Source organism: Lachnellula hyalina (genome assembly GCF_007821495.1).
Source record: "Lachnellula hyalina strain CBS 185.66 chromosome Unknown contig00100, whole genome shotgun sequence".
Taxonomy (NCBI): domain Eukaryota; kingdom Fungi; phylum Ascomycota; class Leotiomycetes; order Helotiales; family Lachnaceae; genus Lachnellula; species Lachnellula hyalina.
In genome coordinates this window covers 56,749-80,886 of record NW_022157214.1, presented here as the reverse complement: position 1 = coordinate 80,886, position 24,138 = coordinate 56,749, and the positions used below count along the sequence as shown (strand labels likewise).

At 47.3% G+C, this 24,138-nt stretch overlaps 5 protein-coding genes across 5 annotated transcripts; 1 reads left to right on the top strand and 4 right to left on the bottom strand.

Moving 5' to 3' along the window:
• Positions 1 to 1,275: 1,275 nt before the first annotated feature.
• are_0 (Arylesterase) lies at positions 1,276 to 2,301 on the bottom strand (the record flags this gene model as incomplete). Its single annotated transcript, XM_031150891.1, has 1 exon — positions 1,276 to 2,301. The coding sequence occupies one exon, from the start codon at positions 2,299 to 2,301 to the stop codon at positions 1,276 to 1,278; it is 1,026 nt and encodes a 341-aa protein (XP_031004060.1).
• Positions 2,302 to 6,464: 4,163 nt separating this feature from the next.
• yanB_1 (Decarboxylase) lies at positions 6,465 to 7,557 on the bottom strand (the record flags this gene model as incomplete). The annotated part of the gene is made up of 2 exons (XM_031150890.1): positions 6,465 to 7,379; positions 7,432 to 7,557. 2 exons carry the CDS (start codon positions 7,555 to 7,557, stop codon positions 6,465 to 6,467), a joined length of 1,041 nt encoding a protein of 346 aa, XP_031004064.1.
• Positions 7,558 to 8,994: 1,437 nt separating this feature from the next.
• On the bottom strand, positions 8,995 to 10,513 carry gel1_0 (1,3-beta-glucanosyltransferase; the record flags this gene model as incomplete). The annotated part of the gene is made up of 3 exons (XM_031150889.1): positions 8,995 to 9,577; positions 9,627 to 10,284; positions 10,357 to 10,513. 3 exons carry the CDS (start codon positions 10,511 to 10,513, stop codon positions 8,995 to 8,997), a joined length of 1,398 nt encoding a protein of 465 aa, XP_031004063.1.
• A 4,451-nt stretch (positions 10,514 to 14,964) lies between these two features.
• Positions 14,965 to 17,320, bottom strand: bzz1 (the record flags this gene model as incomplete). Its single annotated transcript, XM_031150888.1, has 4 exons — positions 14,965 to 15,329; positions 15,378 to 16,954; positions 17,007 to 17,218; positions 17,276 to 17,320. 4 exons carry the CDS (start codon positions 17,318 to 17,320, stop codon positions 14,965 to 14,967), a joined length of 2,199 nt encoding a protein of 732 aa, XP_031004069.1.
• A 634-nt stretch (positions 17,321 to 17,954) lies between these two features.
• dbp5 (ATP-dependent RNA helicase) lies at positions 17,955 to 19,594 on the top strand (the record flags this gene model as incomplete). Its single annotated transcript, XM_031150887.1, has 4 exons — positions 17,955 to 18,256; positions 18,310 to 18,795; positions 18,843 to 19,080; positions 19,130 to 19,594. 4 exons carry the CDS (start codon positions 17,955 to 17,957, stop codon positions 19,592 to 19,594), a joined length of 1,491 nt encoding a protein of 496 aa, XP_031004068.1.
• Positions 19,595 to 24,138: the final 4,544 nt, after the last annotated feature.

Sequence of the window (24,138 nt, the reverse complement as noted above, 5' to 3'; positions counted from 1 at the left end):
TTCATTTGGTTACAATCCACTAGCTTTGAAGTCCAAACTCTAATAAACTTCTGGAATCAAGTCATCATGTGCTTTGCAGCACTTCTTAAACACTTTCCTTATTTCCTGCTTCGAGCCTCAGACGCGACCAAACTCTCTCAACATCATTCTGTCTTTAGGACTTCTGCGTTCCGGACATATATAAAATGACACACGGAAGCGAAAGTGGCTGTGGCAAAAATCAAACAAACCCCGAAAACAACCGCGACCTATGTTGAGGATTAGATATGAAGTAGTGATAATATTGTGCAGACACAAACAGAAAGCGGGACTTACCCAGCTCATCGGGCCCCAGGGTTCGCTCCACAGTGGCCAAAAAATCAAGAGTGCAAGGCCGACGATGTATGCAATGAGAGCGTAGCTCAGAAGCATGATTGGGACCTGCAAGGCAAACAAGCTTGCCCATCGCGCTCTCATTGTATTTTTCGGCATATGCAGCGCTTTGAGCAGCAGCTTGTTGCCAGAGGGATTGATTGCAAAATTCGATAACAGCAGGCCTAGGTAAAAAGCCAACATGACAGACACGAGGCTGAGTAACAATGTTCCGTACCAGCAGGCCCATACAGACAAGTTTGCTCTCTCAAGGGATCCCCATTGTATAGACCCGACAACGACAGATGCAATAAGCGTGCCCTAATTACAAGAATTAAAAATATACCCTTGTAGTTCTGCAAAGGCGGAGTTTCGAAGGTGGGCAAACTTACAACGAAGCTCACGTCTCTAAGCTCAAGCGCCTTAAGCCGCTGCCACTCCCGAAGTTGCTTTTCCTGCAAAGCTTCATCAGACTCCTGAAGTATTTGCTCGATAGCTGCTTCTAGGCAAGGCCATGGAAGAGTCGCGATCATTAAGAAGATCTTCCACGGTTCCTCTACCCTCTGCCGCAACCTAGCTGCCCTAGCCGGGATCTGACATGCATGAGGAACCAATGGAATGGACATAATTGATTCGTCTCGACAGTAAATGGAAGTCATGCATCTGCTTTCTATCTTAGAGCGGATTTGGTTGCCTAAAAGATGTTTTGAGCTTTTTCGGTGAGATGGTCAACATGTGTAAGACCTGCTCGGTGAGATGGTGAGGCGTCCTGCAAGGCGACCACCACGTCGCAGCACAGCCTCCACCAAATCGCTATATTACATGCACTAATGAAACATCGTGGTACCATAAATGTGTAACCCTCTCGATTGGTAATGCTTTGCGATGATTGGACTAGCACAGATAAGTTGATTCTGATTTGGATTATCCCCACGCTTCTCCTTGAAGCCATACTCCTACCCTATTATATAACTCGCGGACGAATTCAACTCTAGCCGTCTCTTGGCTTCCACTCGTCGCAATATGTGTAAATGCATGATGTTTAGCTCTTGCACACTCCCATTTGATTCCACCCTGCCTCCATCCATTCTGCTCGAACTCTCTTTCCCATTGGATGCCAGCCAGGGCCTCCGCCATTCGATTTGCTTCGTGGCAGAGCATATCGTATTCAGCCCCCACTAGATAAACACTGGCAGGTAAATCCTCTCGTTGCGCATAGATTGGAGACAGTAAGGGGTCCTTCCTGTTGGTACCATATGGAACATAGGCCCGCGCCAGGAAATTCACACTTGACTTGAGTATATCTTTTCCGGCTTCTTTCGGTCGATGGCTGAGCTTATCTTCTGAGCTCTCAGCGAGATCCAATACGGGATATAATCCAACTAGAGCATGTATTCGATCTTTGATGAGTTTATTCTGACAGGCTGCAAATGCGAGGTTGCCTCCTGAGGAGAACCCTCCCATCGCGACCCTACTGCTATCGATGTCCAGCGACTCATCTGTCAGTACAGCGTCCGTAATAGCTACCACATCGTTAACGGCATATGGAAATTTGTAAGATGGTGATTTTCGATAATTCACTGAGACCACGATTGAGTTGAAATTTTGGGCAAGGAACGAACAGAACTCGTCGTCTGTCTCCGGATCCGCAACCGCCCACCCACCTCCGTGAAGATCAAGGTAGAGAGGTAGCCTTTTATTTTCAGATCCTCGCGGGCGGAATATCCGATTTTTGAGGAGGGGTCGAATGGGATATGCCTTCACCTCGGGTTTCAGCAAATGTTTTGGTCTTCGTGTAAAAACTCGATGAAGTCGTGAGCCGAACGCGATTGCTGCTTTGAACGACCATATGCCAATAAAATCAGCAATACGTTGATAGTAGGCGGGGGGTAACAATATGAGTTCCTGTTCTTCCACAGCGGTGGCCGTCGAAACCGTTGAGAGGCTCATTGCGGATTGCGGATGACGTTTTTTGACTGTACACTTCTCTCGGAATGGCAGTCGTAGAATATGGGCTCCTTGTTGCACTGTTCTGGCTTCATGCAGGTATCCTTTCATTAAGTACCATTTGCACACCCAGGGAGCTTGGCATGTTTGCTATGTCACAAGCCTTTCATCAGAGACAACTGGCTTGAGCCTGTAGTCTCTCCTACTCAGCCTAGGTAATGTAAAGTCGAGGTTGACTTTTGTGGCAAGATGAAGTTGAGTGACCTTGAGGAGAACGTACAGATACCGGTAGCGAGTTTCAATCTCATACCAAGTTGGGAGGAAGACGACGGTCACGTGTACTCATACACCCCACGTCCCCGGGCCGCAATTCCGCAGCACCTCAGCCCCAATTTTTTTCTTCGATGCCGTCCCAGTCAGCGTTCCATTATAGGGTTTGCCTTGGCAGGCAACAGTACATGAGGCGCAAATGCTTCTCTTGTACGGGCCCAATGGCTAACAATACGTGGGTAGACCTCAAGGTCTGCCACACCATCCTGTTGTGGAACCCTCCACCTGAGCTGTTGGACGTATCAAACACGCCTATACAGGTGAGTGTTTCTAGCTATAGCCAGGCGTGACCAGCAAAAACTGAGGAGGCTCTGTTCACTTGGTAAGACTTACAAATAAAGACCCACCGTCTTCTGCCTCAGCCTGCTCAAAGGGTCTGTCACTTTAAAATGCCTTCTCGATCAGCAGTTGTTGTGCGAAATCTACCCCGCTTAACCACGGAAGTGGATGTTAAGAGATTCTTTGATACGAGGCTCAGGAACTCTGATGCCAAAGTTTTTCCCCTCCTCCAGGATACTCAGCATGGAGCTGGAACTCATATGTGCACAACAGTGACACTGAAATCCAACTGGAAGAAGCGTGCCCTGCAGCTGAACTCAGAAAAGTTCATTCCTGCGCAGGGAGATGAAATGACCGATATCCAAATAGATGCCACCAACATTGGTCCGATAACATTAGCAGAACATAACAATCCACAGTTTGAGTAGGTGGCGCAAGTTCATGCCCCTTGGATGGACACACACTAACCGGCGTCTGTAGTGCTTACTTTGTCCATGGTATTGAGGGAGATGCCTTTACTTCTTGGGTGTATCACGACACAGGTCATATGTGGCCCAGAGACTCCTTCCCCCAACACTGCCTCAACTTAGGCGTTCGCGGGCGATTTTCAACCTTAGGTTACGACGCAAAGGTGCTGAACAGTGGAGAGTCCAGGACTGTTCAAGGAGCTGCGGAATCTCTGCTTACTTACATCAGAGCAGATCGTCCCGAGGTAAGCATGTTCCAGGGTAAAGATCGAAATATGCCATACTGTATCTAACTCATCGTAAAGGGTTGCCAGCGGCCGATATTTTTCATTTGTCACAGCTATGGAGGTATAGCGATAGCGCAGGTTGGTCTACATGTATCATTTTAAGAGCAGTCTGACGAAAAGCATTAGGCTCTTGTCTTGGCCTTTACTAAACCTGCGATCAAGGAAGAATATCAGTTCATTCAACACATGGTTCATGGGGTAGCCTTTTTTGGGACCCCATTCCAAGGTAGCGACAATGCTGATTGGATGAGCCCGGTTGCATCTATCGTGGGCACCTTTACCAACAGGAACTCGAGCTATCTATCCGAGATGAGAACCAACTCAAAGAACCTCCCCAATCTTACTATGGCTTATAACCGGATAAAGACAGAGGAAAATATTGAAACGTTGGTGTTCATTGAGAAGAGAAACGATGGCCCATCGAGAGTGGTCTGTTGCCTTTACCCTCGCCATCATTGACTTGGGCACTGATATGTATTTGTAGACAACGCGAGAATCAGCAATACTGCCATTCGAGACAGATATCGCCCCCATCGAGATCGATGCAAACCACGTCAACATGGTGAAGTTTGCCAGCGCAACAGAAGCACGACTCCCAGCAACCACCATCGCAAACATGATCAAAAGGAAATTGGGGCTTCCGACCTTACCTACGTCGTCTGTACAGCCAACAGTTTCGGATATCGGTGTTCTTTCCCTGCCAGGCTTGGATCAATCTAGCGCCAATAATGATGAGAATTCTGGTTTCAGTCAGTTGAGTCAATTTGATACCGTCTTCGTTGTCGACGATACTGGGTCAATGCAACTAGCAGCCAACTCGAAAGAGACATACACCCCCCAGACCAAAAGCCGATGGGACGTTCTTACCCGAGCTCTGCAGTACATTGCAAACATTGCAACCATGTATGATTCGGATGGTCTTGATGTTCACTTCCTTATCAGCACTAAGTTGAACCGCAAAAATATCCGAAGTGGAGAAGAGGTACTTGATCTATTAAAGCAGGTTACTCTGGAGAAGTCTGTTGGGGGAACATTTATGAATCCTCCACTTGCAGAGATACTGGGTCCACATGTTATTATGTACCAACAACATTTCGACCGCAAAGTCGCGAAACAGCCAACCGCTCCACCAAAGCCACTCAATATCATCGTCTTAACAGATGGTAAAGCAGACGACGAGAAAGCATTGAAAAGGCTATTGGTAAGGACAGCTAAGAAGCTGGATGAAATGTTCGCCCCGGATTCACAAATAGGAATTCAGTTCCTCCAGGTTGGGGATGACAAGGATGCAGCGGTGTTCCTTGAAAGCCTTGACAACGAGCTTGAAGATAAGTACGAGGTTCGAGATGTAAGGATAACCTACTTCGACTATGTTTACAAACTAACGTAATGAAATAGTTCATCGACACAAAAACATTCACAGATCGGGATGAAAGCACAGATTTCACTCAAACGCTGCGAGAGATTTTGCTTGGAGCTGTCAACAGAAGCCTTGACGGCTGAAATATCCCTTGGCACCGGCATTTAGCACTGTCATCAATGTACTAAGATTTACATAACCACTATTCAGTTGTTATCTTTGTTTGGCAATCTGGTATCGGCGTTACTATAGCGTCACAAAAGTAAGTATAGAGGAGGTCTAGTCCGACCGGGTCGGGGTAAAGTGGTTATTTACAAGGATAGATAGGGATGTGTAAAAAGTACTGTGACTGGAATAACTGACACGGGGTCTATCAATTTACACTACCTATGACGAAAACATGTTCCCAATCAGAGTTTTTCTGGCCTTGCTATCAATTGCTCGGCTCTATAAACTGCTATGGTTATTACTTTAGCGATGTGACCGTGGGGGTGTTCAGATAGAGTAAAAGTAGTACTGATATAAATTATATCAAGAAAGGTTCGAAGGTTGCAAGAACTAGGTAAGCAGAAGTACCATTTACTTGAGCACTTCACCTTTTTAGGCTGTGTAGACGGACGCAGCCGCAGGTCTTCAGGGGGTGGTCGCTAAAAGATATGGGTGACTGCGCTAATTTAAGCGAATTCTGTTACAGCACATTCTAGCAGTCGCCTGTTCCTCCTTCAGCCTTCGCAAGCCATATTCTTCCTGTCTATAAAGCACAAACAATCACTTTGCAGATGTTCATATTAAAGCAGAACGAAAAAGTTCTTCGCCAACATGTCATTGAAACGTGTGTCACTTGCTTGACTTCCAGATCCTAAGAACGACTCCTCTATAGCGGCAATGTCGTCGTAATTATGGTTTTATTGCTCCCAGATGGCCCATGGGCATGACATGAATGTGCGTTTTGGAATTGACAAGAACTATCATTAACTGACTGGAAATAAACATACGATGAAACGAATTTCCCGCTGTTCCTACAAATACGGAACGTGAATATGGCTGGAATGTATTCTACGGAGATATTAAGAGGGAAACGGGAAACCCGGTGCTCGATTCCTCAAGACGTTGAATGTCTTGATTTCCTTAATTGAGTACTAACTTGGGTGGAATCGAGGAATATATTACAATTCAACCAGACCCACTTTTACCCCTTGAACTTCCTGCCATCACCAACACTCTCCTTCAGCAGCAGCTGGAGTCCCAAATAGGAAAACTTGAAACTATTCCCACTCAACTCACTGTTCATAGGCGCGTCGTCACTAGGAATCAACATCATTCACCCCAGCCAGCTTGCCTTAGGTCTTTAAATGTAAATTCTCACATATGACTTGACCCTAAGGTATTCACCGGATTCAGAAACAACTGAAAAGATCCTTGATAGCATAGCAACTCCTAGCGCTATAGCCCGAACAGCTTCTTTGCATTCCCCGCATAAACTTCCTTGATGGTATCCTCTCTCCATATCTCTTCAGCTCCCTCGTCCATCTTCTGGATCAATGTCTTCACCAAAGCCGGTGGCGTCCAGCAGTAGTCACTCCCATATACCAGCCTCTCCGGACCTACAATCCTCAACAAAGCATGAATCATGTCCGGCCACGGCAGCCCAGCAAGATCGAAATGAAATCTCTCTCTGAGGAGCCGTTTCATATCATTAGAATCCACCCCAGCGCCGAAGAAAGTCTGCATGGCAACAGCAACACGCTCAAGAACAAGAGGAAGCACGCATCCTGCGTGAGACATGATGAATTTGATGTCAGGACAGCGAGTTATGGTCTCGGAGAGAAGTAGATTGACGACTGCCCGGGTTTCGTCAAACATGTATTCTAGGAGACCTGAAGGAATTTGAAGCGGGTTGACGACCGTCATTTCCGTTCCGCAGTCCGAGTCTGAAGCGGCTGCACCGCTTTGACAGTGGGCATGGGATAGAATTTTGCAGGATGTTGGATGCATAAGAATGATAGCTTTGCGTTCATTCAGTCTGTCGAAAATAGGGTCGAGAGCTTTGTCACCCATGTAGACGCCATTGGCGTTCGAGAGGACGCAAAATCCGACGGCACCCAGGGTATCGAGAGCATAATCGATTTCGGCTATAGACTCTGCGACAAATGGGAGAGGGAGAGAGGCAAAGAAGCGGAAATGCTGAGGGTAGGCAGCACAAATTTCGGAAAGCTCAATGTTGGTGGTGCGGGATATTTCCTTCGTGAGGGACTGATTGAAAGGTAGGAGATAAGTACCTGGAGTGCTGATGCTGAGGATTGAGGTAGTGATGTTAGTTTCTTTCATCAAGGAGATATGTTGTTCTGGTGTCCATTCCTAAAAACTGTCAATCACATAACAAGTAAAGGGGCTTTCAGACTCGTCTAACGGGAATCGCAGGCATCCCATCTGGGTTTTGATGGCCGGTCTGGATGAGAAACTCGCGATATTTGGGAGTGATGGCATGAGAATGAACATCAACACGTTCTAGTCTATCGAAGTTGATTGAAGACATGTTTGACCAAGTTATTGTACTTAATGAGAGGCGGGTAAGAGATAGTCTGAGATATCAGGGTGTTCAACGAAATATATACAAGATTAGAGGCCATCGATCGGTGTCTTCTAAACCCATTGATTTCAAATTGAATCCGTCAACTCTAATCCCACAATCCTAATACTAATAATTCAGGAATCATAAAGATCGTTGTACTCCAATTACACAGGCGGTGACTAATTTAATTGGCTACCATACCCTGGACTTTCACATCTGTATTAGCTAACCCGCGCGGGAGTACGAAGTAAGGTACAATATGCAGTAAAATAGCCAATCAAGTCAACCACCGCCGAACTATAAAGTACCCCACATTTGTATTGGTATATGAGATGGGCGGACTAGAATGACTCCTGCGACAATGTCCCAATGTAGTTCAACAAAAGGATCACTAGCATTATAGAGCTCTGGATCATAAGTACTCGTATTCCGCGGGTACCATCCTATCACGTGAGCTAACTGTCTCGTAGCGTACTGACCGCCGACCAACCTGTAAGTAGGTCTACTTGCATAATTAACTTACTATAAGGAAACCACGAGTCCTCCTAAGGGTTCTACTGTGTCCGGAGATTCAGTCGTTGGGCCTAAGGTCCCTTGGTCATATGTTTCGTTCGTAACAGCGTTTGAGCATATTGAGGAGATGCGGCTGGAGTGTTCGGATGGAAGCAAAGAAAGAAATAGGATAGACAAGAGATATCTACAAATTAAATTGAATATACGTTATGAAGATAGAAAACTCGGTAAGGTTTGACCGTGGATTCATCTTGACAGCAGAGTTGGAATTGAATCTCATCTAATTAGGTGCAAGTCTCCACTCGTCAAGTTCTAATTGCAGATGGCATGCTTTCTCTTGCTCGTGGATAGGAATACTAAAATGTCATTCGGTCTTGAAGCAGAGGTATATTGGCTCATGATGAGTACGATGTGTGTCGAAGTACTTTGATATGGAGTGAATGACTCTTTATATGGACAGGGAATTAACTACCAGGATTGCGGCGAAAGGCCTACAAGTTAGTTTCGGGAGACAAGAATTTTCAAGGCTACGATTTCAACGTTATATATATTTGCCAGCACAGAAATGAACATTAAAAGGTAAGTATCCTATTCTCTATTGATTCCCATACAGCGCATGGAATACGATGCTGATCCGATCACACGATCCGACGACAGACCAAGTCGTGGTCCAGCAGAAATTAACAACTCTGAACGGAAAACACAAGGAAAGTAGCTAAACACCGGAAATGCTGGCACGCAAACACGCTGAAGGGTTGAGGTGGAGGACTCATTCCTCCACCCCTGACCCTTTCTTTACTTTATCCAAGATCCCCGCCCCAACTTTACAAACCGCATGGAGCCTATCATATGCTTCTCCACTATATACACATCATGCTCATTATTGAATTAAAGCAACATGGCGCCGAAGAACGAGAAGAACAATACGACACCAGAGATGGCCATGGGACGGAAGTCCATGGGGCTGAGGGAAGAAGCAGCACTCTTCTTGGATGAACCAGATGAGCTGGAAGCAGCACTTGTTGAGACAGCGGAGACGGATCCAGAGCCGGCGGTAGCAGTACCGGGGGAGGTGTCACCTGCGTTTTGGGATCCAGCACCAGTGAGACCAGGTCCAGCTCCTGCACCGCTCTTCATCATGGCGGCGGCCTTTAGTGGGATGGCTGGGAGAGAGTCATCGGAGACGTCCCAGCTGTCGGACTGGGCAGGGCAAGCACTGGCACCACCAGTAGCGTTGTATCCTCCGTCACCGGTGGGGTTGGCTTGTGCGGCCAAAGCAGTCTGGAGAGCAGTGAAATCCGGGCCTTCGGTAACGTCGCTTCCAGAGATGGTGACGAGACCGTACTTGCTTCCCTCCTCAGAGTATTCGTAGACGAGACCACCAGAGTAGATAGCAGACGTGTCGCTGCCATAGAGAGATGCAACTTCCTCGAACTTGCGGGTGTTGGTGTTGCAACCGTACTCAGATAGGCTTGGAAGAGTCAGCTATGTCTGGGGCCACCTGTTGGGAAATGACTTACAAAATGGGGAGACCGTATCCAGCCAACTTCTCAATCTTGGTGGACCAAGCAGTCGCGAAAGAAGAAGGATCACACCACGAGTAGTCGTTGAAAGCGTAGAAATCCGAGCGCTCATCATCAGTACCGCAGTTCATGTACGCAGCCATTTCATATCGGTTTGACTCAACATCAGCGGCAGAGTATCCGACAGGGATCTTACGGTATCCTTGGCTTCCAATGTACTGTCGCATATCACGAGTGACAGCCTTAACATAGGGTGCACAGGCCGTGGTGGTGTCGTCGTTGATAACCTCGTTTCCAGAGAAGAAGGCAAGGGTGTTGTTGTACTTGGCAAATGCATCAATGGTCGCGAAGAGGGATTGAAGGTAAGGGGCGTTGTAGGATGGCGAGGGGGTAGCCCGGTTGAGGGAGTACTTGGGGGTGTTGACATCGAGCACCAAGTAGATTCCGGCATCGTCTAGAGCCTTCATGCAGGTGTCGTGGTCGGCAGTGTTGTCGACGGTGTAGACACGGACAGCGTTCAAGCCCAGCTTTTTGAACTCTGCGATATCACGGGTGCAAGTAGCCTCATCGGCCATGGGGTCCGTAGGGTCGGACGAACCACCTGGCTGCCAGTCCACACCACGCATGTAGAATCGGGTGTCTCCTACCCAGAAAGCTGGAGGTTGACGATTAGCACGTGGAGATGTGTAGTACTACACATGGAATGAAAGAAAGATTCAATGCGTACCATTTCCCTTGACTGTGACGGGAGCTAGACTTCCGACTGAGGAAGTGGTTGCCGTTCCAGATGACGATGATCGTGGGACCAGCTCTTCTGTGGGGGTTGGGACGGCGTATACAGAGCTAACTGCTGCCAATGCGGCGATGGCGCTGAAGGTCTTCATTGTGATAAAATAGCTGATAGTAGATAACGATGGCTGGTTTTTGGTAGAAAGATGTCGCGGACAGTTCAGTTCAATACAAAAATCCAACTAGAAATCGGCTAAAATTTTGATAGATGGGAAGGAACGTCTCAAGAGAGTGAGAGAGCGTTCAAGAAAATGGACAATTAAGAAGCTGGTACGGAAGGAGACAACACGAAAGAGTGAGTGTGCCTAGATGATGCGGATTCAAATAACTTGGTGAGGTCGTTGAAAGTTGTTTGAAGAGAGAGAAAAGGAAGAGAGCAGTCAGTGAAGGGTGTGAAGGGAGGACAACCATAGAGAGATTGACTTTGCAGGGGTATTTCACTAGCGCCAGCCGATGTCATGAAAGTCAGGAGAAAGGTGGGTCATAAAATGGGGCAAGGCTTGGCAAGTGGGTCCCAGCGGGTAAAAGCTGGACTATCAGCCGTGCTAGACAACCCCCGATATCTGCAACAGGCTACGGCTTTCTTGGTGCAATCATTCCTTCTGCAGCTGCCCCTTTTCCCTCCTTTGCACTGCCCCACGCTCTTGCTGATCTTGGATTGTTTCAAACTCACTCTCACCGTGAACATCCTCATCTCTCTGTTCGCTGTCTGCAGATTCCTCCTCCACCCAGTAACCGTGCAGGATTCGCATGGACTGAAGAGTGATGCATCCTTCCTTCCTAATCAGGCTTTTATTCTTCTCATGCCCCTCGGCCCCTTCCCCTCCAAAATCAAAGGTAGGGTAGCTCACAGGGAACCAAACGAGGCGAGGTTATATACTCGTACTCGGTATCTTTGCCTGTGATGAATACTGCAACTTAATATGCTATGCCTCTGCTGGGTACTTGCGAGTGAACCCGAAGATCTGTCGTCATTCCAACATTTCTTGGCTCTCAAATCTATTCGTAACATAGATAAGTCATCGTCATTATAGATCCTTTCATTGTGCTATACGAGTCAAAGACTATATAACACATTGGGACCTCTCTGCCTAAGCCAGATCCCCAATCCTTAGATAGTATATCCTCTAATCCACTATGAAACTCCCACTATATTAATAGCATAGAGCCCTATATATACCTATTTGGCGTAGTATCAATGGGCGGTTTATCCCCTAATATTTCCATCCTACCAGCTATTTGCTAGCTTTTCACGTATACTGCGTTACTAGGAAAAACAAGAAAAACCTAGATTTTTAGGCCTATTAGGCATAAATATCTAATATGCCTCTATACTCATACTCCTTACTTATGTGATCCTCCCTAAATTTTACCTCTAAGTCTAAGCCGCAGGTTAAAGTCAAGTTAAGCTTAATTTGACTCAATTTTAGCGCTAGAATCGTATTGCAACATACAAGTAGTAAAAGCGACCGAAATCGCTATTACCAGCTACTTAATTCTGCATAGCTAATCCACAGGCTTATAGGGGACACCACGTGCAGGTGTTAAGTCTTCGGCCCCTACAAGTCATCGTTATAACTACCGTTGTTTCACATGTGCCTTTATTCCTGTGTTGTACAGGGACTTGTACACTTTTACTTCGTAAAGGTTCGACAGAAACGTGTTTTACATTTATAACATGTACCGTACCCAAGAAATTGCCACTCAGGCATCCCTGATACGGCTTGGCGACTTGGCAGCCGTGTCGTGTTGGCGATTGAACGACGGCGAAACATCTTGGGATTTTCCCTGAAAGGCTTGGCCACCCAATTCAAGGTTTAGATTTCGAACAACGCATGGTTTTACGAAACTTGCAACCTCTGCAAGAGTCGAGTGATTTGTTTATTTAATGCAGTATTTTTCAAGCGCTTCGTATTACTCATGGTTTGGCTTCTTGGAATTCCTGGCTCACTCAGCTGATTACTCACGCGATGGCAACATGATATCAGTAGCGCCCTCTAGCGCCTTCCTCCACTCGAAAGTGGTCTCTGGTATACGATACCACGTGAGAAGCAGCATTCTATATCTTCACCTGGCAAGCAGTTCAGCATCCAAGTGTAGCCGTCAATTCTATCTCTTCTTCAACAAATCCCTTGGGACTCTAAGCTGACCCTTCTTGGCATAGTATTTCTTCTCCTGTCCTTGTACCAAAGCAAATTCTTTCCTCGTATTATTTCTCACAACTTTAATCTGTGGGCATCCCACCAATATACTCCACGTGCTCTTGCCCAGATCCCAAATTATCTTCCCAACACTGCAAGTTCAAAAGATCTACTACTCAGTGAAGGCGTTTCTTTTCTGTTTAATGAATGGTGCTACCTAACTCTCATTGCCAATGAATGCATCTGAACGTTTCAAATCCTTGACAACAATGCTAAAAGTTGGTGATAATTGTCTATCGAGTGAATTGATATACTTCGTGGCTTTGAATCTTCTGCATCGAGACTCGGTATTGAAAATGAAAGTCCTGTCTCTCTATTCCAAGGCCGATTATCCTTATCCACATCAAACAAGTCATTAACAGCACACATTTCGATGTTGGCTTGTCGCTTTGCAATGACCTCATTGCTAGTAATGATCATTCTATTTTTACTTTTAAGCTTTTAGATGTTTCTTTTTGTTAAGCCTACTGACATCCGTTAATTGTAAGTTGAGTAATCTCTAGTTGCTGGGTTGCACGGTCAGCTCTGTCGTCCGCATTCTTCTTGACGAGTTTCTTGATTTTATGCTTGAGGTTCTTGACACCTTCATTCGTCTTTCAACTTTTAATACAGTGTAAAGCGAGAACCTTTAATACGGTATTAAAGCTTTAGCTGGGGTAGCAAGAAATACACTACTAGATCAAATAACCTCGCCGCGCGATGTATAAGTTGTTCCATCCACATTACAGATTCAAATATCACACCAGATCTAGATCGAGCAGACTGTTAATTAACCAATAAATTAGAAGCAAAGTAATAGCATAACGATGCAGCAGCGAGACATGGGGTTAAGGAATAGGGGTGAGGCGAGAAGGGAGGAACAAGACCCCTGATATACGAGAAGGATTCGACGTGTTGGGATGTTCCCAAGAAGGGTCAAATCGAATCAAGCTACCAATAAGCATGTACGAGCACAGCCGATTCAGATGACGACGCAGAGTAGTTCAAATAACCATCCCATCCCATACCGGTACATCCATCAAGCAGAACCTCCCAAGTCCATGCAACAATCCGCGAAACCCACTTGCTTACTTAGTTATTCTTCCACCCCTATACAGCTAAATACCTTCCCCCTCCCTAAACCCAAAAGCAACAAGCAACAAGCAGCAAAAAGTCGTTCTGCAGTCTCCGGATCTTAATGAAGCAAGGCGTAAAAATTAATCGAACATGGATTCCGACCGCGCCATGCACATTCTCAATGCACAGTTTATTATTCCTATCGATCCTGAATGCTTGTTGGCACTCTACTTTATATAGCGCTTCTCGCTTTTACAACCCTGCATCAAGCCAAAAGAAAATGCCTCACAAACTCCCCGCCAAAGACGTGGCTGGCCACTGCACCAAATAGAGTACTGTCCTGTACTGTATAAATACCGCACCTCCAACCACGAACCAGATTCTCCAGACTCCAAATAAATGAATACTACCCTTCGATGTTTCTCTGCAGCAAGAAATATCAAGGAGCAAAGCACTTTCAAAGCCTCAGTCACTCAATTACTTACTCCAAATGGAGTGTATCTATTTTCGCGAAACACATCAAACCAATCTTGCAGAATAAAGTTAAATCTCTTTCAAACCCCGATGAAAGATACTGTCAGAGAAAGACTTGCTGTCAATAGAAATACACATTCATTCATTCATTCATTCTTTCATTCAAACTCCCTCAAAACACAAACGCATAGCATTGGCGTCTACATCGCTGCCATGCCCGAAAATTTCCTCCGTGGTGAGTTGAAGTGAAGTTAAGTAGAGTAGAATGGCTTGGGCTCGGGACCTTGCAAAACAGCGCCAGGAAATATGCAGTGTTGTTAAGAGGATAGAATAAAGCAGAAGGGGAGGTATTTATATACTCAAGTCTCCAATACTCATGTCGCATTAGTTCTCACAGGAAATGCTCCAAAAGTATGTGTTTGCTCTTTTAGCTTGAAAGGCACTTGACATTACAGTGGGTACAACGCAATTCAAGCCCGTGGTCAAAACAATATAGTAAAAAGTAAAGGGGCCCACGATGGAGGAGATATGAATTAAGTCGGGAAAAATATAATTCAAGAGCCTACCCTACCCATTGACTTGCAAAACAAATCTACAATCCAGGTACCCACCCTGTCTTCTAATCTGCTCTCCAAAGATATACCACCAGAATGATAAAAGCCCCCAAAATGCTAGACAGGCCCCAGAACTCCTCGCGAATGTATGCATGCACTATCCCACCCGTTTTTACGTTCGCTCGTCATTCTCTCATTCATCATCTCGCAACGCTCGCAACCCATATCATTCAAGAAAGCCGCTGATCTATATCCCGCCATCTATACAGCCTGCACGTAATTCGCCGGCACACTCTTGATCTGCCCACCCTTCTCAACCTCCGCCCACCCATCCCCCGGATCCTCCTTGATCAACACAAAGCGTTCGCCCTCGCTCATATTATGTTCCGCATCGCTCTGTGCCGTGTATTCGTATAGCGCTTCTACGTATTTGAGTTTCTTCGCGCCACGCTTGGGTGCTACGGCTGGGCCTTGCCTTTTGCCTTGCACGGAACCGGCGACGGATGAGCCGGAGTTGGAGTAAATGGATGAGGGGCGTGGTGTTGGCGGCGCGGCAAGCATTTCGAGGTATGCGGTGGGGACAAGACCTTCTTTCCAGCCTGACTTTACACGGGTCCATCCACCGTCTGCTTGCGTGTTAGTTTGGTTCGATGACAAAGAGAAGGCGAACTTACCGTCTGGTTCGAGGATAGTGACTTCTTTGCCTTCAGTGACTGTTAATTCCCCGTCGCCATTAGCGTCGTAGGCATACATCATCCTCCCTTTTTGCTCGGTGGCTATTGAAGTCGTCGAGCCATTTGGTTGACTTCCTGGTAATTCACTAACGTATGCCGTAGGTGGAGGAGCAACGATTCTACTCTTCTTTAGTGTGCTGGATCCAGTAACGTTTGGTTTGAAAGAGGCTGGTCTTTCGGGAGGAGTCTCATCTGCCGGCGATAGGTGACCAGGACCTGACACTGAACGGTGGGCACTTGCGGCGTATCCGGAGCTCAAAGAGGTCATTGTGTTCGAGCGACTCATATCTGGGAGCTCAGCAACGCTGTCCGATGGTGTACCAGAGCTCTTGACTCCGAAATTCGCGGCTTCTTGGCGTTCTTGCTTCAGCTTCTTCCTCTCTTCTTTCGTTTGTTCTCCAGGACATTCAGCAGGAACCTTCATCTCACATTTGCTGTGACATGTGTAACCACAATCTCGACAGTCAAACCCCTTTGCTGAAAGACCCCATATGCGTTCTCCGCACAAATCACAGTTTGTCGGTATCTTGAAAGTCTGAGACTTAAAGTTGTGACTCTTTGCCCCGAGTGTAACATCCCCTACAGCCCCAGTAATAGTCTCGGTCTCGACTTCTGCAGTCAATCGCTTGTGATCAACTTGATGCAAATCTTCTTGTAACCGAAAGATGGATCCGACAACTTCTACTTCATCTCTCTTGTCTTTACCTTCTCTGATTTGTTGCTTCACTCGTTTTGTGCCTTCCACTTCTCGTCGCTTCGTATCAACCTCCCTCCTAAGCTCACCCAATTGGCTTTTGGATTTGCCTAATACATTCCGGAGAAAGACTTTCGCGGTATCATCCACGATCATAGCATCGTCATCGTGCCATACTGGGCTTGGCTCAAACACCTTATTTGCAGGTTCTTGCCACTGTCCCGCGTTGTGTCTGACAAACATCATTGAGTCTAGAGGAGGCAAGTTTCGGGGGATCTCTTGGGCAAGATGGGCAATATAGTCGGAGCTGCGTTTCAACATTCCAGATTCGAGTTGCGCTGCTAATAACCATATACCGTTGAGCTTCGCTGTCTTTGATTCTGAAAGATCCTGTAGACTGTCTAAAAGATCCGGCACGTACTCATGGTAGTACTTCTCCTTCTGCTTGTTGGTTACATTGATAGCAATTAAGTAGCTATTTTTGACGTTATGCATTTCGAGAATCTGTTGTTGGTATGCATTCTGGGCTTTCGATTTCGAGTAATCAAAGGCAGACTCGGCCTTCTTCCGCTTGTTTTCGACCTCTTGACAAGTGGCATCGTATTTCCCTTTCATTTTTCGCAGATCGCCGTAAGTTGACTCTCGCTCCTTCTCCAGCTTATCCGCGAATTCCGCATGGCGTTTCCGAAGCTCTTCGTGTCGCGTCGCAATGACTCTAAGAGGGTCTGCCAGGTGTGATATCAACTCTCCTCCAAATCGATCATGCTCCGCGGCCCGGGACTCGAGAGTTGTAATTTGGGTGGTCCATGTTGTTAAAGAAGCACTGAACCCGTCCATGTTAGCAGTTTCTCATTCATTCTGTAACATTCTATTACCTTTCCAAAGACCCAGGTGTCATGGAAGGGTTGTCTCCAACACTCAAACTGCTAGACTTCTTTGCCTTCTTCTCGTAGTATTTCTTTGCTAAGGCATTAAGCTTCGCGCTGTATTCCTTCTCGATGACACTTCGCTCGCGGTAAAACGACTGAATGTCGTCTAGCCAGATAATTCCATTCGCAACCCATGCATTGGCCGTCTTAAAGCCATCCTGAATTATACGGGTCAGCTAAATCATAGCATACAAATGGCGCATGCGCTCACATACCTTCAGCTCGAGGCCAAAGTTCGGGGCAATATCTACATCTGCCATGATTCCTACCACAGTGAGGCGTTTGTAAAAAAGGGATCATGAATGAATGTAGTACGCAGAGTTGCAGAGTGGCATAATCAAATATTAAACTCTGGATGTTGCTTCCAAGTAAATGTAAGCCATACTGCCCGAGATGCGGTAGACCTTGAAGAGTTGATGTTGACCTGGAACATTCATAGCGGGACCGGACTCCATTCATACTGTAGCGCAGGTACAGGTACAGGACTAGGATTGCATTAACAGGCCGCTCTGACCGCCGTACAGAGGACTCGACAACCTCGAGGGGCATTTCCCACGTGACCGACCCACTAAATTCTAGACCCCGCGTTCCCCAAAACAAATCTTGAAGCTGTTGAAACTCTTTCAGAATATCACATCCCTCATTCCACTCCTCCTCCACCTTCTGCTTGCGTCTTTTCCTACACATAATTCATGCAGCATCAATCTCTTGTGCCCTTGGTTCAATTTCTCTCTGCGGCTCTCCATCTGAACTGAAGCAGGACGACTTGTCGCATTTTAGGCGCATCATATTCAATCATATCACCTCCAACCTCCTCCAGCTACCCCCTTCAGCTTCGATCTCGCATCTTACAATCCCAAATACATCCCAATCTCACCACTACATAAAGCCAACATGGCCGAAGAATCCGCCCCTGCCTCCCTAGCAGATCGTATTACCAAGCCAACCTCACCAGCTGTTGCAGACGAAACCCCAGCCACGTCGTCAAAATGGTCAGACGAGGTTGCTTCTCCCACCGCCGAGTCCAAGGAAGGTGAAAGCAGCCTGGCCGCTGCGCAGGCTGATGGACAAGTCGAGCATCTTAATGGTTCTGGTCTCCAAGATGGACGGTACGAGGTCGAAGTGAAGCTGAGCGACATCCAAGGTGATGTTAACTCGCCATTGTACTCGATCACTGCATTCGAGGAGCTGGGAATGTGAGTTTTTTCTCTTCGCTTTTACTTAGATCTATCCCTGATCTATCTTGTAGCTCGGAGGAGATATTGAAGGGACTCTACGGAATGAACTTTAAGAAGCCATCAAAAATTCAGGAAAAGGCCCTCCCCTATCTCTTGTTGAACCCACCCACGAACATGATTGCACAATCCCAGTCAGGCACTGGAAAGACTGCTGCCTTCGTAATTACAATACTATCTCGCATCGACTTGTCAAAGCCGACTCAACCTCAGGCGCTTGTACTGGCACCGAGTCGGGAGCTTGCCCGCCAAATTGAGGGTGTGATTCGAAGCATCGGCCAATTCGTAGAAGGCCTCAAGATCCAAGCTGCAGTTCCTGGTGCTGTTGAACGGGGTGCTAAAATCCAAGCATCCATCGTTGTTGGAACCCCTGGTACCGTTATGGATCTTATCAAGCGCCGACAATTCGATGCGTCGCAAATGAAGGTCTTGTGCTTAGACGAAGCAGATAGCATGTTGGATCAGCAAGGCCTTGGTGATCAGTGCTCTCGTGTCAAAGGGTTGGCCTCTCACAAACTCTCAGGTAAACATGCTAACCGTGATCTAGAATGCTCCCCGGCGTCCAACAGACCTTGTTATTCTCTGCTACCTTCCCCGATGCCGTCATGCAATATGCACAGATATTCTCTCCAAACGCCAACACCATCAAATTGAGGAGAGATGAGCTTACGGTCAAAGGTATCTCCCAGATGTATATGGACTGCTCTGGTGACGAGGGCAAATACAATTTCCTCTCGCAATTGTACGGTGCCATGACGGTGGGATCTTCGATTATTTTTGTAAAGGTAAGATTCCAGTATGACCAAAACGTTTCCCGTACTGACCATTTAATAGCGCAGGAATACTGCAGATGCCATCGCAGACCGATTGACCAAAGAGGGCCATCATGTAGTCGCCGTTCATGGTGCCTTCGAAGGCGCAGAACGTGACCGCATTCTTGAAGAGTTCCGAACAGGCAAAATCAAGGTTCTCATCACGACCAATGTCCTTGCACGCGGTATCGATGTCCAATCCGTCAACATGGTGATTAACTACGATGTACCAATGAAGGGCCGAAATGATGATGAGCCTGATGCCGAGACATACCTTCACCGTATCGGTCGTACGGGGAGATTCGGACGCGTTGGTGTCAGTATTAGTTTCGTGTTCGACAAGAAGAGCTTCAATGCATTGAACAAGATCGCACTCTACTATCAAATCGACTTGATCCGATTGCCAACCGATGACTGGGACGAGACCGAAAATATCATCAAGAATGTGACCAAGTCAAGTCGTGCGGGTACGAATTTACAGGCCTGAGTGGTGGTTATAAGACAGCTTATGACGATTCATTTTCAATTTCTCTCATCTTTCGACAAAAGCGGGCGTTTGCATTGACACGATAGAGATGAGGGCCATGAGGTGGAGGGATTCAAAGATCACTGGGATACTCGCGGAGGTTGGCTGTTTAGCGTAGCATCGGACTGGAGAGGGATTATTTGAGCTGGCAGGCATGAGAGGAAGCTCGAGGCATTTTAGACAGATACCAATGAAATGAATGAAGCACATATGTCTCCTAAGTGTTCACCTCGACCGAGAGCTGCCAAGTAATGTCTATATGTCTCATTTTTGATGCAAACATGCTGAGTATAGTATATGCCACTAAATATTACAAAATCTCCCGATTTTAAAGAAACAGCCCCTCAAAACGCCGGCATATGCCAAAAGCGAAGTATAAAACGCCTAGAAATGCAAGACCCTCCTTCATATCCCATCGCTTCATATTCTGCTTCTCTGCTTTCCTTTGCTCTGCTACAAGATGTTATACAAGAAACGAAACTAGCAAGGCCTCCCTGGGTATATATGAATCCATCCAACAAAAGAGAGTTAACCAAGTACTGTAAAGTATAAGAGGACAAGAGCATCGGGGTCGATCACTGCACGCTAATAAACAGCTCATCCCCCCTCCGCGTCGGCGTCAATCTAGGAACCCACCCCGGTGTCCCCGGTAACTCCACCGGCTCCATGCTCTCCCAAACCCTCGTGCGCTCCCCATATACATCTCTCTCGTGCCCTGCATTCACATTCACACTACCCTGATTATTATGATGGTACTGGCTCGAAAGCATAGGCCGCCACCCCGGGCTCTTGGCAGCTTCTATATCCCCTTCCTTCAAGACCCGCCACTTGTTCCCTTTGCTACCACCGCTACTACTCGTACTCGCATCGTTCAATGTTAAGGTTGCCGCTTTCTGCTCCCCGCGCCTCTTCACAAGCAGGGACACGTTACTGGTGTTGCTACTTCCTTCGCTGATGTGCGATAGCGCGCTGCTGCTGCGCGTGAAGGTGATTGGGGGCTGTGTGTTGACGGGCTGTTGCCCGGGTCCGGGAAGGCGTTTCGGGCGTGGGCCAACTGGTAAGCCGAAGCCGGGTGCGCGTGGGACTGGGGATTGGGATTGAAGATGTCGGTGCTGCGAGGGAAGGGTGTTAAGGCCTGAAGACGAGGGTAAGATGGCAGCGTTGTGGCGGGAGCGCGAGGAGGTTCGTTCGGGGTATTGGAGGTGGGGGCCTTGGAGGGGAAGTTGGAGCTCTATTAGGGATTTTCTGCGTTCTTGGTGCTGTGGCTCTTGATACTGCAATCCTACGTGTGGCCGTTGCGCTTGCTCTTGAGCTTGTGATTGCATTTCATACATAGCTTCTCGTTGAATCTCTAGCTGCTCTTCTCGTCTCCGTCGTGCGGCCTCAAGTTCAGCAGCTCGCCAGGGCTGGTTGGGTTTCGCCATAACGGAACCGAAGTCCGGCTGGGGTGGAGGTGGAACCATGCGGATCGTGCTTTCTGGTAGTCGTCCCAGTTTAGGGATCTTGGGATAAGACACTGGACTCCGGCCTTGAGTGGGGCTCTCTAATTCTGCAACGGGCGAGAGTGGATTGTCAGCTGTGCGGGGAGTTTTTGGCGTTGGTGTGTTCAACATGCTGTCGTTGGACTCGAAGGATGTCATTGAGCCGGAGGATTTGTGCCCGTCGTAGGGGCCAACTTGTTTATATTTCTTCTGTTGGCGGGAGATGGGAGAGGGCGCTCCGGCTGGAAGTGACGATGTGCGTGTCGAGTATACGGAGGAAGTAGCTGTATTTGGGCCTGTTGGAATTTGTAGTTTTGGGGGATATTGGTTAGAACGTGGGGGAGCCGGGAATGCGTCGAGTGGAGCCGAACTTTGTTGTCTGGGCGGAGGATACTCGTCTGGTCGTCGCGGTTGCGAGAACGAACCTACGCCTCGTTGGATGTTTAGAGGCTTCACATAGTACTCTGGTACATTTGGGTTACTGCTCGAGTCCCTGGCCTGACGCCAGTGGTTGCCGTCTCCGCCTGTTATAAAGAACGCTGCTGGTGGGGGATTTGGATTTACGTTTCTAACAGTTTGCCAATTGCCAATTGCGGTTTCTAGTCGCTCGTCCGTATCCGCTTGTCCCCAAGTATCTCGTGCTCCACCTATTGTGGGGTCCTCTTCGTCCTCTTCAAATTGAGTAGTTGTACTTTGCCTTGGAGCTGGAGCCGGAGCCGGAGCCGTAGCAGGTTGAGAAAGTGACAGGTCCGAAGGCCCAACGCCTGGATTATTAGCTGTCCGTGGAGGCGTCTGCAATCTCAACATCGGCCTTTCGGGAAGAAGTTTTGAAGTTCTTTGTCTCTGTCTCTGATTTTCTGGCGAGATGGCAAGTCCAATATTATCAGGCTTAAGACTCCTCCGCGAGAACATATTCGGGCTTTGAGTATCAAGTCGTTGGGGCACTCGAGGTGGGATCTTTGCTGCCACTCCATTGGATGTCCCCCCTGGCCCAATTTCTTTTCTCCCTGCTGGTCTGAAAGGACTGAACCCAAACTTCTTGCTCGACTTTGTAGATTTTGTATAATTTGAATAGCTGATGTAATTAGGAGCAGACTGGAAAGGTAAAAAGTCGCTGTCTCGTTCTCTTCTCGCTTTTCTCCGCTTCCAGCATGCGAGCATAAGGAGGAGTCCAATACCAAGTGCACCAACTGATACGGATGCCACTGTAATCCCAATAACTTGAGCTTTTGTCAAGGTTGGTGCCGGAGCAGGAGTCGCTGAAGTCGAAGCCGAAGCTGAAGCTGAAGCCACTGGTAATGGCTTGGAAGCTATTGGAAAGAGGGTGGGAGACTCTGATGCGGTGACTGAATTACTCGACGAAGAAGCTGGATTTATTAAGCTGGTTGTAGTAGAGATGGTTGTACTATCTGAGCTAGTAGTGCTGTCTGAGCTGGTAGTGCTGTCTGAGCTGCTGGAACTTGTTGAAATGCTAGTACTAATCGAAGCGATCGAAGTGCTCGTTGGCTGAGTTGAGGTAGAAAATGTAGAGATGAGTACAGCGGTAGTAGTCGCTGGACTCACTAAAAAAACGCTGGGCATTGAACTTTGTTGAACTAATGTTCCAACAATCGTTGCGTGTGTATTAGGTAGTGCATCGTCTTGGCTATTACACATAGCATAGGCATCCTGCACAACCGCATCTATAGGAACAGTCAGGAACTCCTCAGATTTCTCCAGTGGAAGCACTTACTTGTTGCGTCTGCCCCACTGCAGAACGCAAACTTGTCCTCCGTCATTATACATTGTACGGCTCCCTCCCCAACCGTATATCCAGTTGTGCTATTGTGGGAACATAGGCAGTCTAAAGTGGGTATCGAAGAACAAGTTGAAATAGGAAAGTTGGCTTCTAGGAATGATATGAAGCAGAGTTGAGCACATTCGGGAATGAAATTCGTCAGCTCTGATGAGAGGAAAGTCGACGCGTTGGTGAGTGTTGAATATGCGTATATCAATAGGATTCGGCTTGGCCAGCATCGTGCCATCCTCATGGGAGCTGTTGGAAGGAGTTGTTAGCATTTCTTATTTGTTCTTCGAGTCCCATCTTCTGTGCCATAAGGGAGTATGTTCAGAAGGCAGTGTTGATCTGCTGAAGTGGCTGTACATGTTGTACCGTTTCACGCATTGGGCTGCATACATCGACCCCAACACCCCCAGGCGGCACCATTGCAGACATGAGAAGGATTGGACTGACCTTGAAGAAAATATTAGAGTCTCAGGATCGACCAGCGTCCCATACATTATTAAAATTGTAGTAAATAAATGCCTCGCAATCGACAACCCATTCTCAGTCCGTAAACACAAGGAAATGAAGATGGAAATGCAGATAGAAAGCGGAGAAAGGAGAGAGAAAGGAAAATGAGATGGGAAAATGAGAAAGATGATGATACAAGCTGGCGGTAACGAAGAGATGATACAGTACAAATGAACCCCGCGATGGTCGGTGCAATACCAAAGTTTAGATAGTCGAATAGGTAGTCAGATAGTCAGCTTGACGCCGGCCTATAAATGGGCTCGTCTCCTGCCTTGCAGCTGGGGGGCTATTTCCAGCGCCAATAGAGAACGCCTCAACCCAGAGTAGACGGTCATAGAAGGGATCCCACGTCATTGTTAACAATCGAGGTGCGTTTCCCTAGAGGATGAGCCTCGAAGGGATGTCTTTTCGCGTGCTGTTGTGGTCAGACCGGATCAGTTCATGTGTGTAGGCGCTGTCATGGTGTTTGGCACTATTTAAAGACTGCAGATAGAGGGGAGATGATTGGATGTCGTCTTCGCGCTTCGTAGCTATTTCACTCGGCGCTTACTCGAGTACTGTACAAGCGAGTGAAGGACATCACGTGTGCATGCCGTTTCGGGCGACACAACTTCCATCCTCTCCATTTAGCCTATTCTTACAATGGGGGCAGTGGTACATTGGCGTATCTAGGTAGCCTCTTATAGCTCTTTCCAGGGTTGTATCACAGGCATGGCATGTCTTCCAGATGC